General features: G+C 29.6%; 1 protein-coding gene across 6 annotated transcripts in view; it reads left to right on the top strand.

Moving 5' to 3' along the window:
* The window catches only part of LOC111621038 (uncharacterized protein PF11_0213-like), a 38,690-nt gene extending 21,273 nt beyond the window's left edge, over nucleotides 1-17,417 (top strand). For 4 of the 6 annotated variants that reach the window (XM_023363081.1, XM_023363079.1, XM_023363078.1 and 1 more), the window contains 8 exons: nucleotides 3,721-3,796; nucleotides 3,861-4,800; nucleotides 4,971-5,382; nucleotides 6,657-7,894; nucleotides 13,296-13,431; nucleotides 13,972-14,134; nucleotides 16,347-16,446; nucleotides 16,520-17,417. In XM_023363081.1, coding sequence (XP_023218849.1) covers nucleotides 3,721-3,796; nucleotides 3,861-4,800; nucleotides 4,971-5,382; nucleotides 6,657-7,894; nucleotides 13,296-13,431; nucleotides 13,972-14,134; nucleotides 16,347-16,446; nucleotides 16,520-16,648 — 3,194 coding nt within the window. In that variant the 3' untranslated portion in view covers nucleotides 16,649-17,417. Of the gene's footprint in view, nucleotides 1-3,720; nucleotides 3,797-3,860; nucleotides 4,801-4,970; nucleotides 6,621-6,656; nucleotides 7,895-13,295; nucleotides 13,432-13,971; nucleotides 14,135-16,346; nucleotides 16,447-16,519 lie in introns of all 6 variants that reach the window. The other 2 variants (XM_023363082.1, XM_023363083.1) reach the window with 2 other exon arrangements.
* The last annotated feature ends 1,335 nt before the right edge of the window (nucleotides 17,418-18,752 follow it).

The following is an 18,752-nucleotide window of genomic DNA, read 5'->3' as shown; positions in this document are numbered from 1 at the left end:
TATATTTATTTTGTTTGTACAAAATAAAAAAATAATTTTTAACGATACAATAGTCTTCGTTATGCTTAACATCGACGAAAATTCAACGCGAAGTGACACGCAACGGAGAAAAATTTTGACATCGGATACGTTAAACTATTTTTTTTTTACTTTAAAAAATCTGAAATTACTTTAATAAATAAATTTTACAAAATATCAGAATTTCTAAATTAACAACAAACAATTGGAATAATTAATAATTTTCTATTCATTACATAATTTTCACACATTTGATGATCAATTAATATGGCAAAATCTGCTGTCATTGATGATGATTTAAAACTATTAATAGTAATATTTATCAACACTAATAATAACAATTAAGGAATTCTTAATGATTCTTAAAGTTTAATGCATTTATTAGAAGTGATCAGAACAATCCACTTTTTTTAAAAAACATTCAATATCAACTTATATTGTTTCTAAAATGTAAAACTTTTTCTTGAAAAGCAAAAACTAAAATTTTTTAAACAACATACAGTGGTGCCTCATATAACGTATGCCTTGAATAACAGATGCTGCGAACAACGGACTTTGGCCATTATGTGACTTAAGCAACAGACTGGCTGCGAACAACGGACTTTCCGTTCGGCAGTTACATGACATGAACAACTGACTTTCTGTGAACAAGTGCAAATGATGTTTCCACTCTTTTGCCGTTGCCAATGACAATCTGCTATTTTTATAATATAATAGTATTATTAGAATATATTATTAGTATATCTGAAGTACAGAGCTCCTGTTGAGATTCGGCTTGCTCCCTTGTTTATTACGTACATCACTTCAGTGTAGGGTATTTACATTTATTCAAGTGTTGTGCAAATCATGGCTTCTAAAAAAACAGAAAGGTGATTTCAATTGAAACAAAGCAAGAAATCATCAGAAGGAGTGAAAGTTGACAAAAACTTCCTTGTCAAATGGGGAGAGGTTCAGGAGTTTACCAACACTCATTATTCAAACAGAGCTGAGACCAACAGGATCAATGATCTCTACAATGACACCCTTGCCCATCATTTTCGACAGGTGTTGAAGAAGAGAGAGAAACAGACACCTTGGACATGTTTTTCAAGAACCAGCTGCCAAAAAACAAAGGATGGAACAAGAGGAGTTGACCCTGCAAGCTCCAGTAGCCTCTCCTGAATCTGACTCTGATTAAAAAACAATAAAAAGAGACCTGCTGCAATGTGTAAAAAGTTTGTATCTGTATGAATGTGTGAAGAAAGCGTTCCTCCACCTTCTCCTCCACAACATCTGACTATCCGGCATAATTGGTGACTGCTCCATTTTCTTTTATGGTACAGTACGGTTATTTTATGCTGCAGAATGAATTATATGTTTTAACATGTATTTCTATGGGAAAATTAGTTTCGTATAACGAACTTTTCACTTAACGGACGTGCGCTTGGAATGGATTAAGTATGTTATACGAGGCACCACTGTATATGATATAATACAGTGTACCTTAAATTATAACTATAATAAGTTAGAAATATTAGTTTCATGTAGAAAATTCAATATTAAAAATTAAATGATAAAAACTTTAAAAAATAAATGATAGATGAAGTTACTGTTTTGTTTTGCCAAAATAATTGAAATGATAAATTCATATTACCCAAAATGCTTGCATTTATATCACTGATTGACTTATCTACCATCTTTGCTTTTATAGTTGATAGCAATTGTAAGCTCATTGCAAAGCAAATACAATAGAACCTGCTTATAGTAATCATTTTAAGATTAGCCTATACTGATCATGATAATGAATGACTAATAAAATTAAGTAAATATGACTATTCTTAATGAAAATTTTAGTTTTATTGACTAGCATTAAAAGAATGTTAAAACAGTTTATTCAATTCAATTGAATTTATTCCTATAATGGGTAGATCACTCCTGGAACAGGGAAAATGCCTGATTGTTTTAAATATAACATTAAACATTTGTTTGCCAAAAAAATATATTCTATTGATACATAAAGAAACTATTTATGGAGTTTAAGTTAATGTTTCTGAGTTGTCCATTGATTTTTCAACTGTGTTCCAATCTATTTTGAAGAGAATGCATTACCCTTTCTAAGATGTTCTACGGAATGTTATTTATGACCATTTGAATATACAGTCGACCCCCCCCATAACACGGTAGATACGTTCCTGTTTTTATGAATCCAGCTTCTAGGAGTCCAGCCAATCACAGCCCGGCACGTATGCAGTTTATTGACTACGGCTGTTTGAAAGGTTTCTTCCATAAAATTAATCGATTCTAGACTAATTTGAATCAACATTTCCAAAATACATATAATTTTTTGGGAATAATCCATATAAACTATGCTATAAACAAAAGAGATATTATATAAATCCAAGATCGGCACTGCTGTCGAATCGAAAGGTTAACTAAATGAAGTAAAAAGATGTCTCTCCTCATTAGAGTTTAGGAGAAAAGTGAGGTCAAAGGACAAAGGTCACACAGTGGTGCCCTCTGCCCTACACGTCAAATTTTTATCTGTGCCAAGATGTTACTATACTAGATAATGTTAAAAAAAACCCACTTGTAATGACATAAAACCGTTTTAACGTCATATTTGANTGTTTTTATGAATCCAGCTTCTAGGAGTCCAGCCAATCACAGCCCGGCACGTATGCAGTTTATTGACTACGGCTGTTTGAAAGGTTTCTTCCATAAAATTAATCGATTCTAGACTAATTTGAATCAACATTTCCAAAATACATATAATTTTTTGGGAATAATCCATATCAACTATGCTATAAACAAAAGAGATATTATATAAATCCAAGATCGGCACTGCTGTCAAATCGAAAGGTTAACTAAATGAAGTAAAAAGATGTCTCTCCTCATTAGAGTTTAGAAGAAAAGTGAGGTCAAAGGACAAAGGTCACACAGTGGTGCCCTCTGCCCTACATGTCAAATTTTTATCTGTGCCAAGATGTTACTATACTAGATAATGTTAAAAAAAACCCACTTGTAATGACATAAAACCGTTTTAACGTCATATTTGAAGCACTCCCAAATTTACAAAATTAGATTACAAATTTTATTTAACATAGAAGAAACTAGTGTTCAGTCCTAAGGTCAGAGTTCACTTCTTAGAATGACTGTAGGTGGTACTCTCCCCTACCTGACTTCAGTGGGGTGAGATGGCTGTTTTGCCTGTTTGTAGAAGAGGGTCACCATTTTGTATTTTATTTTGACTCGGTTCTCGGTCTCCTGACTACCTACAAGTCTGGATTTTTTTTATGCGCAAATGATTTGGTCACCTAATACTTTGTGCCAAATATCAACTCTCAACATGTACTCCTTCATACCTCTAAGCTGGTAATATTTACTGGCAGTATGATTTTATAAACAAGACAGTCTTGTCAATAATAATAAAAATTGTGTTTTTTTAATTGTATTAATGTTGTTATAATTATTAAATTACATATTTTGAAACTCACTATTCTGATGACATTACACAACTGATAATATCTGTGATTACAGTAAGCATATTTTACAGTATTTATCATATGCTGAACCAACCGTAAAATAAAGGTCCATTGCATTAAAAAGTTATATAATTGATAAACTAATCATTTTAAATAATTGGTTTGTTTAGTCATATCAAATATATTTTAAATGTTTTAATTATCATGTATTTCTTTTAATACAAACTTTTCATAATTTCAGTTAACTCAAAAGAATGTACAAAGGATGAACTTGGATCAAAAGTGTTACTTTCATCTCCCCAGGAACAAGCAGAAAAGTGTGTTTCTTTAGTATTAATTTAATTAATTATATAACAGCAATAAATTTTAAAAATTTTACAGATACTATGCAGCCTTTCCAGCTCTTTGTGGCAAAATTGAACCATTGGCCCAGCTGTGCCAACAGCAAGAGAGCAAGAAAGTTGAATCTGTATGGGAGAGAAAGAAAAATAGCTTTGATGATGGAATTGGCAGTTCTTTCTATGTACAAGAATATACTGACACACCATCAGAAGAAGAATTGTATTCAGACTGTGATAATTTTGATAAGCATAGTGATATGTCAGATAAAGAAAATGATGATGAGATGTTGAAATTAGAAGTAGCAAAGAAAATCTCACAAAATAGAAATGATCAGAAACCTTCATTCATTGTTCCCAAACTGAAGATGTCTGTACATCGAATACCTTTTTCTGTTAAATGTTTACCCTTCACTCCAATTAATGTTGCTGAAAAGAAGATACTTAATAAGCTTGATGATTCAATGACCCAAATTAATCGCTTTAATTCAAATAAAACAAATGAAATTAATTCGAATAAGAATAATCCACATGTTGTTCCTGTCAATGATATAAATTTAACTGAAACCAAAGTTGAAGATTATAATCATGCTTGGGAAGATGTAATTATAAATACGAAAGAATTAGATGTTTTGTCATATCCTGCAACTTTAGGTGTTTCATTTAATGATACATTAGAAAAAGAAGATTACATTTATAATAATTTTGCTGGTAAATTTAATAATCAGTTGGCATCAATCTGGGCTCAGAATGATTTATCAAATTGTAGTTTTGAATTTAATTATCCACTTATATTTGAAGTTTCATTGAAAGAAAACATTAAAAAATCATGCTTTTCTGTAAAACTTCTGGAAGAATCTATAAAAGATATTAAATCTATATGGACTGTCAGTCCAGATGATTTTAAATTGCTAAGTCCATCATCATCAAAACTATTCCCATTAGCTTATCTTCTGGCAAACAATGTAGCATCTGAACCAGAAATAGAAATGAAAAATGATAAACAGGCATTAGAAGAAAGTACTAAGTATTTGCCTAATGAGGATAATTTTATTGAAGTATATGATAATGATGACAATGATGATGAAAATACAGATGATTTATTTCCGAATGTTTTTCCAGCATTAGGTTCTGAGAAAAGAAANAACCAGAAATAGAAATGAAAAATGATAAACAGGCATTAGAAGAAAGTACTAAGTATTTGCCTAATGAGGATAATTTTATTGAAGTATATGATGATGATGACAATGATGATGAAAATACAGATGATTTATTTCCCAATGTTTTTCCAGCATTAGGTTCTGAGAAAAGAAAAAGTGATAGTGCTGAAAATTTTTCAAATTTTAGTCTTTGGAAAGATCGTTTTTATAATGATGATGACGATGATGATGATTACTTAGATAAAGAAGGCACTTACTCATTATGGTCAACTCCATCATCAATTTCAATTTTACCATTAGAACCTAATGAAAAAACTATAGATTACAGTTTTGATGATAATCATTCTTTTCCTTGGGGTTTAGATGAGTCAAAAAATTTTGATGAATCATGCCATTATATTCAACATAATCACTGGTGTTCTGATGATTGCATTCATTCTTCTCTTGAAACTAAAACATCTCTGAATAAAACTAAATGTACACTCACTTATCATAAAGGTGAGAGTCTCTTTGTAGAAGTTACTCCTTCTCCTAAACCCAAAGCTGTAACTGAAATAAATAAAATTTCTTTTGAAAGAGAATCCACAGAACGTGATTTACTTGAACCACCAACATCAGATTCTGATGATCTTCTCACTTCTCCAAAGACCCATTTTCAGCCAATTCATCAGGATTCTTTAGAGATGGAAAATGTAGATGATAATGTAACAATGATGCTTACTATAAATGCAGATTCACCAGAAGAATGTGAATTCGATAATCTAATTATTTTACCTGATGCAGAAAATGATTTAGAAATTCAAAATAAGCATGATTATTTATTAGAAATGGATGAATATTTACCAAAAAAAGCAGATATTTTTTATGATATGCAAGAAATGCAAAATGATATTCAACCAGCTTCATTTAAAGAACTGCCTGAAAAAAATAAGTTTGAAAGTGACAAGAAAGTTTATAATGATGATATAGAATTGAGCAATTTAGATATATCAGAATTTGTACAAATGTGGAAAAATAATTATTATAAAGAAAAAGCAACCAATACAGAAATACCAAATTTTGATTGTGTTAGTAGTCAACCTCCAGTTGAAGATTTAAATGAAATAAGAAATCTTATTGAAAAACTTAGTTCATTTGACAGTAATAAAGAAATAAATACTTCTGAAGAACAATTTCTCTGTTCTGAAAATATATCTGAAAGTGTAGAAATGTGGAGATGGAGTACTAATGATAGTAGTGATGATTGGAATCTAAATGAAAATGCTTTTACATCATGGCAAAATATTAATAATCTAAATGATATTATATCATCAAAAGATGTAGAAAAATTGGATAATAAAAACAATCTTGAAGCATTAAAGAAAGAAATTGAAGAGGAGGAGGATGAACTGTTCAGAGATATTACTAGACTTAAGAATGAAACTTGCAGTAGTAATGTTGAAAGTCCAGAAACAATTTTTGGCACTTATTGTGGATATGAAAATGAATATTTTTTGGAAAGCAAACAATGGAGTGAAGATTTGGAAATACCTGATTTTTATTATGATTACAATGGTGGAAAACAAGACTATAGTGGTTGGGATTCTTCAGATTCCAAAGCTTACTCTGATCAGTTTAATAGTTCTCTTGGCCTTCGCAATTCAGTAAGTAATAAATTAANTCATGCCATTATATTCAACATAATCACTGGTGTTCTGATGATTGCATTCATTCTTCTCTTGAAACTAAAACATCTCTGAATAAAACTAAATGTACACTCACTTATCATAAAGGTGAGAGTCTCTTTGTAGAAGTTACTCCTTCTCCTAAACCCAAAGCTGTAACTGAAATAAATAAAATTTCTTTTGAAAGAGAATCCACAGAACGTGATTTACTTGAACCACCAACATCAGATTCTGATGATCTTCTCACTTCTCCAAAGACCCATTTTCAGCCAATTCATCAGGATTCTTTAGAGATGGAAAATGTAGATGATAATGTAACAATGATGCTTACTATAAATGCAGATTCACCAGAAGAATGTGAATTCGATAATCTAATTATTTTACCTGATGCAGAAAATGATTTAGAAATTCAAAATAAGCATGATTATTTATTAGAAATGGATGAATATTTACCAAAAAAAGCAGATATTTTTTATGATATGCAAGAAATGCAAAATGATATTCAACCAGCTTCATTTAAAGAACTGCCTGAAAAAAATAAGTTTGAAAGTGACAAGAAAGTTTATAATGATGATATAGAATTGAGCAATTTAGATATATCAGAATTTGTACAAATGTGGAAAAATAATTATTATAAAGAAAAAGCAACCAATACAGAAATACCAAATTTTGATTGTGTTAGTAGTCAACCTCCAGTTGAAGATTTAAATGAAATAAGAAATCTTATTGAAAAACTTAGTTCATTTGACAGTAATAAAGAAATAAATACTTCTGAAGAACAATTTCTCTGTTCTGAAAATATATCTGAAAGTGTAGAAATGTGGAGATGGAGTACTAATGATAGTAGTGATGATTGGAATCTAAATGAAAATGCTTTTACATCATGGCAAAATATTAATAATCTAAATGATATTATATCATCAAAAGATGTAGAAAAATTGGATAATAAAAACAATCTTGAAGCATTAAAGAAAGAAATTGAAGAGGAAGAGGATGAACTGTTCAGAGATATTACTAGACTTAAGAATGAAACTTGCAGTAGTAATGTTGAAAGTCCAGAAACAATTTTTGGCACTTATTGTGGATATGAAAATGAATATTTTTTGGAAAGCAAACAATGGAGTGAAGATTTGGAAATACCTGATTTTTATTATGATTACAATGGTGGAAAACAAGACTATAGTGGTTGGGATTCTTCAGATTCCAAAGCTTACTCTGATCAGTTTAATAGTTCTCTTGGCCTTCGCAATTCAGTAAGTAATAAATTAAATTATAATTTAATTAAATTTTCAGATTTATTATAGGAAAACGTAATATAATTGTAACAATACAGTGGGTGATTGGTTAATGAACAGTGTGGACAGCGAACAAATCGGATAACGAACACTTTTGCAAAAGATTTTTATGTTTGGACAACGAACAATTCACAGAACAAACACAAAAAGAAGCTTCATAAAATAATGAATACCAATTGGTTTTCTCTTGTCTCCAGGTAACAATTCAAAACCTTTTGGAGTGTGAGAGACACTCAACCTGATACCAATCAGATATTATTCCTCCAAACTTTGAAACTCTTCATTGAAATTTGACCCACTGGTCTTCATTCCCTGAACACTGGGTGTTTGGTCATGGGTTCACGCCTCGCTCGGACTGGCTGGCCACATGGAGTTTTCTGGGTTTTCTTCATGTCTATAATGCCTAAATAGGGGCCAGTTTCCCTTAAGACCTCCTGGAAGGCACCCCTCCTAGGCAGATCGCCCAAGTGTTGCATTGCCATAACTAAACAAAACAAACAAACTCCATTGTAATTTCAGCTTATTGTTTATCTTACTGACACACAATTTTTTATAGTTTTTGTGACACTGTTGGACACTCGTTAAGTTTTGTGTCGGTTTCTATTTTCTAAAGGTGAGTTTAACTCTCCTATCAGATATTCATTAACAGTTTAACACCAAAATTTTGAATTTCATTTGGGCCTTACATTTACATAATTCTTTCCTGCACTAGTTGATTTCTGTTCACTGAATTTTTGTGAGTGCTTTTCTGAACTTTCTATTTCAAAAAGACATTGATAATATTATAAAGCCTAAAAAGAGTGGCGAGTCAAGAACTGTGCTCACCTTAGAAATCAGGCAAGAGATAATAGCCAAGGTAGAGAGTGGGCAGAAGATGTCTGATAGTGCTAGGCAGTATGGTTTGAATAGATCTCTTCCCCTGGTTCTCTGAATTGAAGAGAGNATTGGTTTTCCCTTGTCTCCAGGTAACAATTCAAAACCTTTTGGAGTGTGAGAGACACTCAACCTGATACCAATCAGATATTATTCCTCCAAACTTTGAAACTCTTCATTGAAATTTGACCCACTGGTCTTCATTCCCTGAACACTGGGTGTTTGGTCATGGGTTCACGCCTCGCTCGGACTGGCTGGCCACATGGAGTTTTCTGGGTTTTCTTCATGTCTATAATGCCTAAATAGGGGCCAGTTTCCCTTAAGACCTCCTGGAAGGCACCCCTTCTAGGCAGATCGCCGAAGTGTTGCATTGCCATAACTAAACAAAACAAACAAACTCCATTGTAATTCCAGCTTATTGTTTATCTTACTGACACACAATTTTTTATAGTTTTTGTGAGACTGTTGGACACTCGTTAAGTTTTGTGTCAGTTTCTATTTTCTAAAGGTGAGTTTAACTCTCCTATCAGATATTCATTAACAGTTTAACACCAAAATTTTGAATTTCATTTGGGCCTTACATTTACATAATTCTTTCCTGCACTAGTTGATTTCTGTTCACTGAATTTTTGTGAGTGCTTTTCTGAACTTTTTATTTCAAAAAGACATTGATAATATTATGAAGCCTAAAAAGAGTGGCGAGTCAAGAACTGTGCTCACCTTAGAAATCAGGCAAGAGATAATAGCCAAGGTAGAGAGTGGGCAGAAGATGTCTGATAGTGCTAGGCAGTATGGTTTGAATAGATCTCTTCCCCTGGTTCTCTGAATTGAAGAGAGAAAATTATATGAAAAATATGAATATGAGATATGAATATGAGAATGAATATGACAGTACAAGTAGGCACAATCTCAGCTAAGAAAGATATAATCAAGAAGACTCAAGCAGCTAAAGGAGTAACGAAAATCGCATCTGAGAAACAAAGATGTGCCATCTGTGAAAAAACGGAGAGATTGCTTTTAGTTTCTTATTACATGTAAATAAACATAGTAAGAAAGCATATAATTTTTTATTTGTTTTACACAGACACAATAAAGTGACTCCTTTCAAACACTTGGCAGATTATTCATCTTTTTATTCAGTTTGGACGCTAGTTACAAGTTGCGTTTCGGGCATTAGCCCCTCCTCGGCCAACTAAACATTAAAATCAAACATGAGAAAATTAACAATGTAAATTCGTCTCTGTAATCCAAAACACACGCTTTGGTAGATGTATCTCACAGCAATTTCTGGTTAGCAAATTTAACTTTTATTACTCATTGAACTACAAATATATTTTGGGTTGGTATAATATACTCCAACCCCTCTTCAGTGCTAGTTCAAATAAACAAAAAGTGTTAAAACATGACTATGTTATATTACATTAAATGAAACAAACCAAAAAACACTAAAAACACTTACATTTTTTCATTAAGTACACAACAAAAATTGTTTCTTATTTTGCTTTTTCACAAATTAGGAGGTAGGAGGGTAGACCGTTTACAAACATCAATTTATGTTTTAACTTAAATACTATGCATACCATATTAATATGTAAAATACAAAATAAAGATTGCTATAGTTTAACTTGAAGGAAAAATTGATACTAAGGATGGATGAATTCAACGTCTGTTCTCCAGATGTCCAGTCTGCAACGTGGGGACTTTTCACTCCTCTATCCCCTGACCAAGTGATCTCTTCCCCTGGTTCTCTGAATTGAAGAGAGAAAATTATATGAAAAATATGAATATGAGATATGAATATGAGAATGAATATGAATATGAGAAAATTATATGAATATGATAATTATATGAATATGAGAAAATTAAATGTGTTTTATCTATGGAATGTTTAATTTGCATATGTATATGGAAATTTTCTCATGTTTGATTTTAATGTTTAGTTGGCTGAGGAGGGGCTAATGACCAAAACACAACTTGTAACTAGTGTCCCAACTGAATAAAGAGATGAATAATATGCCAAGTGTTTGAAAGGAGTCACTTTATTGTGTCTGTATAAAACAAAGTAAATTAACAACACGGTCTCATCGGAATCAAAAAAATTTTTTTCTTAATTTATTTTTTGAGGTTTCCAGAATGAATTAATCAAATTCCCATAAAAACTGATGATCGGTTAACAAACAGTTTGGATAGTGAACAGTCTTGGAATGGATTATGTTCGTTAACCAATCACCCACTGTAATTTTATTAGATATAATGTTTATAAATAATTCTTAATGTAAACTAGAAATTATCTTGAAAATGGCAATAGTGTTGCACAAAATTCTAATTTTAATTTTAATGTTACATAAAATTTATTTTATTCATTTTATATAATCTTTATAAATAGTCTGTCATACATTCCAATTTATACATCTGTTGTTCTTTATTGTTACATACAAAAACACTTGAAAATATTCATTAAAATAAATTAACATTTTCAAACTTAAACAGCTTGTGTTAAGATGTATGCAGTAGAATTAAAATATTAAATAAAATGAACGCTGATTTCAGGAACAAAAAATAAATTCTTTCATGTAAGGTATTACAAAATATATTCCTTTATCTTAACTTCTATTAAATTTTTAGCATTTAATTCATTCACAGTTTTGTAGGGAAAAAAATGTCAGTTGTCTGCAAAAACTCTTCATTTTTGTTTTATCTAATATCAAAACAATTTTTAATTTTATTTTAAAAAAAATTCTTGAAAATATAATTCATTAAATTAGTCTATTATTCTAAATTTGTGAAACAGTTAAATTGTTGATACTTCATATTATTGATAAAACATTTGTTTTGAATAAAATAAAATTGACTTTTTATAATTATATCCATTTTTATATTAAAGATGTCAAATTATTTCAAAAAGGGACATATATTCTTATCATAATTGCTTATTTAAACAAAACTAATAAATAGAACTTAAGCAAACTCAAATTGATCAAATTCAATGCACTTTTAAACAATTTTTAAAATATTTTTGAAATAATTTGAATTTCATCTTCAGAATTTCAGCAATATACAAAACTTCAGACAAGGAACAAAACTTGACTCTTGATTTGTTGTATTGTTAAAATACATATTTGTTTACATTCTTTGTGCTTCTGATTATATTATTTTTATAACAAGTTTTTCATTGTCTAACAATTGAGATTTTAAATCTGACTTGGTAAATTGTAATTCTATTGGTTGCACTTCTATAACTGAATAAGTATTAAACATTTAAAATCTCCCAGTTCTCAATATTGCATTTAGAGTAATGGTTAGGGTTTAAATAATCATTCATGTTCTGAGATGTAAAATCTGAATGTTCAATTGTTTAATGCATTCTTCATTGGGCATATAATATCTGAAAAGTGTTTTGATCAGTATATTTGGATCAGCTGGGATGTGTTGGTTTGTTTTTCCATATATTGTTCTTGTTCCAAAATGTGACTGTTTTGTTGCTTTTTTGTATTCCTTTTTTTAAAGCTGCCCCAAGCTTATGGTAAACTTGTTCTTGATTCTATTTTTTCTTCTTTAATTAAAAAAAAGTAAGAAAGACCTACTGTCTGCTTGCATCTACCCAGGAAGTTTGTTCTATATGAGCAAAAGGTATTAATCATTTTCCTTTGGTCATTAAGCCAATAAAAATAATAAACTACCATTAAGTTAACATGTTTATGTTGATCTTTTTAATAAAAAATATCAGTAGAAATAATTTTTATAAAATTAAATTTTAATGACATTTAAAAAATTATCAAATGAGATATACATATAGATGAATAACTTTCCTCTGAGAAACTTACTTGTAATGAAATTTGATAGCTAGATTTATGTACAGTACATGCCTTTGTGGAACACATTTACAAAAAACTGTGTTTTTGATTGTTTTGAATAACATTATGAAAATGGCCACCTGCTTTTAATTTTTTCCCTTTAATGGATTTTCAACTGAAAAACAAAAAATCATCCTCAAAAGTGACAAAAGTATTTCTTAAAACTAAGTCTATTGGAGCTACATAAATACACGTGTTTGTAACTAGGTTTTTCAAATTTCCACCAAAAGAGGGTGCTTTTCTGTGGTGCCATGTGATTTAGGTAGGAAACATATACTACAGTAGAATTTGATACTTTTAATTTTCTGCTAGTTTTGTTTAAGAACTGCAATGTTATCCAAGCATTTGACTGTTACTGAAAAAAAATTTATATATATTTTGTGTTAAAATTTGAAAGTATTGATTTTGCAACTGCAAATCAATACTACTAGTAGCAAAATGTGAATTATACCAGGAGTTAATCAATTTGATTGTTTAATGCTTATTGTAAAAATATTTTAAAAACTTCTTACTAATTTAAAATTTGTAAATCTTTATATTTTTGTATAAATACTTTATGAATATTTTCTGTTATATTTATTTACATGATTATACAAAAAATATTGAATACTAATTAATTTTTTAAATAACAGGATTTGGAAAGTGGAAGTATGTTTCCATTGGTGCCAGCAGATAAAGTTCTTTACTCGTCGGATCTCGAAGATGAATGGAGGCGTAGTAGTCGTTCTTTTAGCACTCCTCATAATCGAAAAATCAAAAACAGACATAGTAAGTAGATTATAATAATAATAATTTTGTACAGTAGAACCTCGTAAACTCGGCCTAATGTGGACCGAAGGGTGGCCGAGTTTGTGAAAATGCCGGGTTATCAGGAATGGGGTTAAAAAAAATAAGTACGAGTGTTTCCTCAGAAAATACTGTACTGTACTTGTATGTATTGTTTGCTTGAGAATACAACAGAATAAACTGCCCAAATACCCTTAAACAAAGGAAAAGTACAGTACATCCTTTATGAAGGCATAGAGCCTTTACTACATGAAAATGAAAATTAATGAATACACTGAGTACAGTAATTTACCTGATAAGACAGACCTTAGAAAAACACTTTACGAGAGCTTTTATACTTTTATAAAGCTGTCTATAATGAAAATTAATTAACTAAGGATTTTTTTGCCCTGCCAAGGTGTGGACGAGTTATCCGGAGTGCCGGGTTATCGAGGGCCGAGTTTTCGAGGTTCTACTGTATTTAAAAACTTTTAAAATACCGACTTTCTGTTATAAATAACTTAATATCTGCTATTTTTTCAGAAATAATATCTCAAAAAAAGCCATGCAGTTTCTATTTGGAAGGAAGTTGTCGTCGTAGTGATTGCAAGTACTCTCATGATTTGAGTAAAATAACATGCCGATTCTGGGAAGAAGGATCATGTTTTAAAGGAATTACATGTCCATTTCTCCATGGATATTCAAGGTATTGAGAAAAAGTAATCCTATGACAATTACTGAGAAATCAGAAGACCTGTGACTTATCTGCTAATTTTAAGTTGCAATTACAAACTCATCCAATTACCTTTTCCTTTGTTTAATCTTATCAAGAGCATCGTTAAAAACATGAAAAGTCTTTTGAGTACTGCAAACATATTCATTTGACATTATAATTTTCCTGAAATCACTAAAGATACCCAAACCTACAAAAATTTAGGTATATGTCAGTAAATACATGTCTCAACTTTATTCTCTCCTGCTTTAATTAATTGATCTCATTAGATGCTTTAACTGATCTGAACTGATTTTCCATCTCTTACTTGATTATGTATCTTGCAAGCAGATATATTTCTGGTAATTATCACTTTTTATATAATGATTCGCAGAGATGATTATTAATTTTTTTGTATGTTAGTTATAGCAAATAGAAGCTTAGAAAGTGATTCTCACATTAACATGACAAAACATAAAATATTTTAATAGAGAGGTTGAGGTGCAAGTACAAATGTTAAACTTGTACCCAGCAAGCAGAAGTCCATGTTTCATGTTTTAAGTCCAAGTAAAAGATGTTGCAGTGTTCGTCCACAACATCATGTGACTCAGTGAATTCGCGCATTGACTCACGGGAAATATGTTGAAAAAATGGCAGATACATTTAACATCGAGGATTACCAGCAAAGGTAAATAAACAAATTAAACTGTTTAAAAGAATTTATAGGATGTTTAATAACACTAAATAATTAATTTTAATTAGTGTTGTGTCTCCTACAGTATGATTGGACAATAGGACTATCTCATACTTTTGTTGAGGGAAGTAGTGGCTTATGTAAATTTGAAGGCAGCTTGGAAAATTAATTTTAGAAAATTTACAAACGTATTACACTGCTGATAGTAGAAGATGCCATGGAAGAACAAACCTACCTTAAGATAAGCTATTATGAAGACAAATATATGTAAATTCTATAGGCACTTCACATCATTTGCTAAAAAATTGAATAATTAAATAATTTCTGGATTAAAATCGTCTATTTAAGCATTTACGAATAATATTGTAAAGAAACAATCATTATTTTAATAAAATACGTCATAATTTAACCACAAACACAAAAAAAAAATGAAGAAGTTTAAGCCGATCGTCTACTCGCCATTCAAGACGTAGCAAACGCCATTATCAACCGTATAGAATTGCCAGATGGTGGCATTCATCTGTCCACCTCAACCTCTCTAATGTCTTATTTAGTGTTTATTTATTATTATTATAAATTTTCATTAATTAATGTTAGTTGAGAAATAAACCAGAAATGTAGAAAAATGATAAAATTTTTATCATTTAGCAGACATTATACTTTTAATACTCATACAGTGTAGATTTGTCCCAAATATTCTGTTTTCCATTTCACTTATAAAATAATTTCATTTATATTATTAGTTTATTGTAGATAGAACAAAAGAAATTGAGAAGAAAACATGGAATATGATTTAGGAGATATCGTGGTTTTCGGTTCTTTGGTAACAACTGACTCCATTTTATGTCATCAATAAGACATCAATGCAATTTCAGAGTCAAATTTTTTACTGATACAACAATTTTTTGGGACTATTTGTGTTGCATCAGCAGATCCAATCTTAATAATGATACCCTGACAAATTGAACATAAAATATAGAATTATTACTATTCAAAAAACAAAAATATAATTAAAAATATTTTTAAACATTCCAATGTTAAGTAACCATCTAGGATTCTTAGTGTTTTGATAGTTTTGTAATATGTAATTTTTTATAGTTTTCATTTAGTTATTATGGAAAGATTTGATTTAATTATATAGGATTTCCCACATAAAATCGAAGCATTGGTTATGCAAGTTTTCAATGTTTAATGAGTAAAGCTAGATTTTCAGTTTCTCTCTCTCTCTCGTTCCTTAACCCAATATGAAGATTACAATAATTTACTCAATTGGTGAATGGACCAGTTTTATATGGGACACTCTGTATTCATTACTCATACATAATGGAATACATAATTAATGAAATGGATATTCCATTATGTAGGAGTAATGAATGTAAGATATTAAGTAGGATTTTTTTTAGTATTGTTAATTTATTATTATTAGGTAAAGCTAAAAATATTCATTAAAAACACTTAAACTTTTAATATAATTTGAATAATAATAATAATAATTTTTTGGTATCTTTTTAGTGAAGGAAGTTTTAGACATGAAGAATGTCGTCATAGAAAGTGTAATTATACTTTGGATTCAGAAACCGATTTTCCGTCTCTTTCAACGTCAGCTCCGCAGGTAAATTTTATAAATTTAAATTCATTCTATGCTTAAGAATATTATTCCAAAAGTATGTTTGACTTTTTCAAAGGACACAGAGAGAGAAATTTCCAAAGATATTTTAAGTAAATGTATACGCCGGAAGAGAAGACGAGGAAAAGTGCAGCATGGATTACCTATTTCTAGCAGCTGGCCTCAACAGAAGGGAAATAAGCATTAAATATTAGGATCTAAAATTAATTTATCCTTCCCATCAAACATAAAATAATTGAAAATTTTATTTCCAATTTATTCTCAGATTTAATGTAGCTGTGCAATGTTTTGTTTGTTTTTCTATTCCATAATCCTAGTCAGCCAGTTAATATCCTAATAATGTTGTTCTTTATTTTTCTGTTTGTTCCAATAAAATCTTACAAACTAAAAAATAAATAAATTAAAAAAAAAACCAAAAATAAATAAATAAACTAATGTTGAGTGGAATTAACATTCCTCCATTAGTTCAAAAAAGTATTGACCAAAGGTAACTCTTTTGAGGGATCGTGTTTGGGTTGCCCTTGATGAAACTCTATTGTTATAAGATATGCAGAATTTAATATTATATCAAATCAAGAGTAAAATAATAAATTTACTCGTTTCTGCACATCTATGAGTGAAGTTTGCATTGCCCAATGAGCAATGGTATAACACGATCCCGAGTTCTCTCAAATTTGAAGGGGAATGAAATCATCAAATCTATATGATTAATAGTTTATTTATTGTTGAATTTGATTTAACAAAGTCTAGTCACTAATGGCATTAAATCAGTTTTTCTTTTGTTTTCAAAGTCATCAAAAGAAACAAATTTTATTTTTGATGTCAAATTTAAATCAAGCAAATGCATACTTTGATCTAATCAAAATGTTTAAAGTCATTTGCAACATAGTCTGTTGTTACTTAACAATATGTATCCCCTTCATTTATCTTACAATAAAAAGACAGAGAGAGCTTAACAGTTTGCTTATTTATTTCCCATATTACATAATAATTGTATAAAACAATTTCTGGTAATAAAACCAGATAAGTTTATTAAGTGCATATACTGTTTTGGTATAATAATATATCTATTAGATGTTATTTGCTAAAGGGCTGGACATAGAAATAAGCAATCTGTATTTTATTTAAAAGAATTAAATATGTATACTTTCAAAATTCCCTGTTTAGGTTTCCATAGATCAATCTTTCAGCACAATATAGCATGTTCTAGAACACTTTCAGAGAATGTGAAAAAAACAATATCTTATCTTTCCAAAATGATCAAATTTTTTTATTCACTTTTTCATTTTACTTTCAATATGTTAAATATGATCTGTTTTTTTTATGAACTTGAGTATAAGCAAAATTATTTTTAATTATTTTTTTGTATACTTCAAAACAACCTTGAGTATGCTAGCAAGTAAAGTTGTGAAAATTTAAACACTAATTAAATCAGTGATTTGGAAATAAACATGGTGGTTATAAACTTTTACCAATGAAAAGTCTTTTAACTGTACAGATTGCTTATTCAAAATAATTAGAAAACAAGTATTTTTTTGTGTTTTGAAATACTCTGCATGGATGCAGATGGACAACTTCAGTATTAAGGAACTGAATATCTATTATTATTATGCAGTGGAATCCAAGTCCCAAAGTGATTTTCATGATCACTTTGGGACTTGCAACTTTTGATAACAATAACTGGCTATAACATTAAACAGATGATAAATTTTCATTATTGAACTCCAATTTATTACAAATTACAGTATGAATGTGTGCAATTTATATTTATCACAAATACTTGATACTCCATTACTCATTTATATATGCTTCATTTCTTATAACTGTTTTTAACTTATAGATCACAAAATTAAAGTAGAGAAATTGCAACTAGAATGTTCATCTCCAAAGGCAGACTTCATGTAAAGATCTACAGTAAATATATATACTAATAATTCTTGTTACACCCTTACAGTATATAAAAGATAAGAATTCTTAGAAAATGTTCTAAATGGACCTTTACTTATCATTTATTCACAATTGTTGATACCATCCAAAGTTTGATTGTAATAGGTGGATTATTTTTAACTAATTTTATATAGTGTTTGGAACTGATTGATTATGATAAGAATAACTGAATGTCAACATTCTGAATTGTAATATACAAATTTCCTGCATTTGAATATACCAACAAATCAGTACAAGTAAAAACAGATATCTTTCAATGTTATTTAAAAAAATAAGTAATTGAATAGAGTTCTTGTTTACTTTCTAAGTTATATTTAAATATTACTAATAAATGTCATAGAAAG

This window comes from Centruroides sculpturatus, unplaced genomic scaffold (assembly GCF_000671375.1).
Source record: "Centruroides sculpturatus isolate CEXI.00-Female unplaced genomic scaffold, Cexi_2.0 scaffold324, whole genome shotgun sequence".
NCBI classification, from domain to species: domain Eukaryota; kingdom Metazoa; phylum Arthropoda; class Arachnida; order Scorpiones; family Buthidae; genus Centruroides; species Centruroides sculpturatus.
This window is presented reverse-complemented; position numbering and strand designations above follow the sequence as displayed.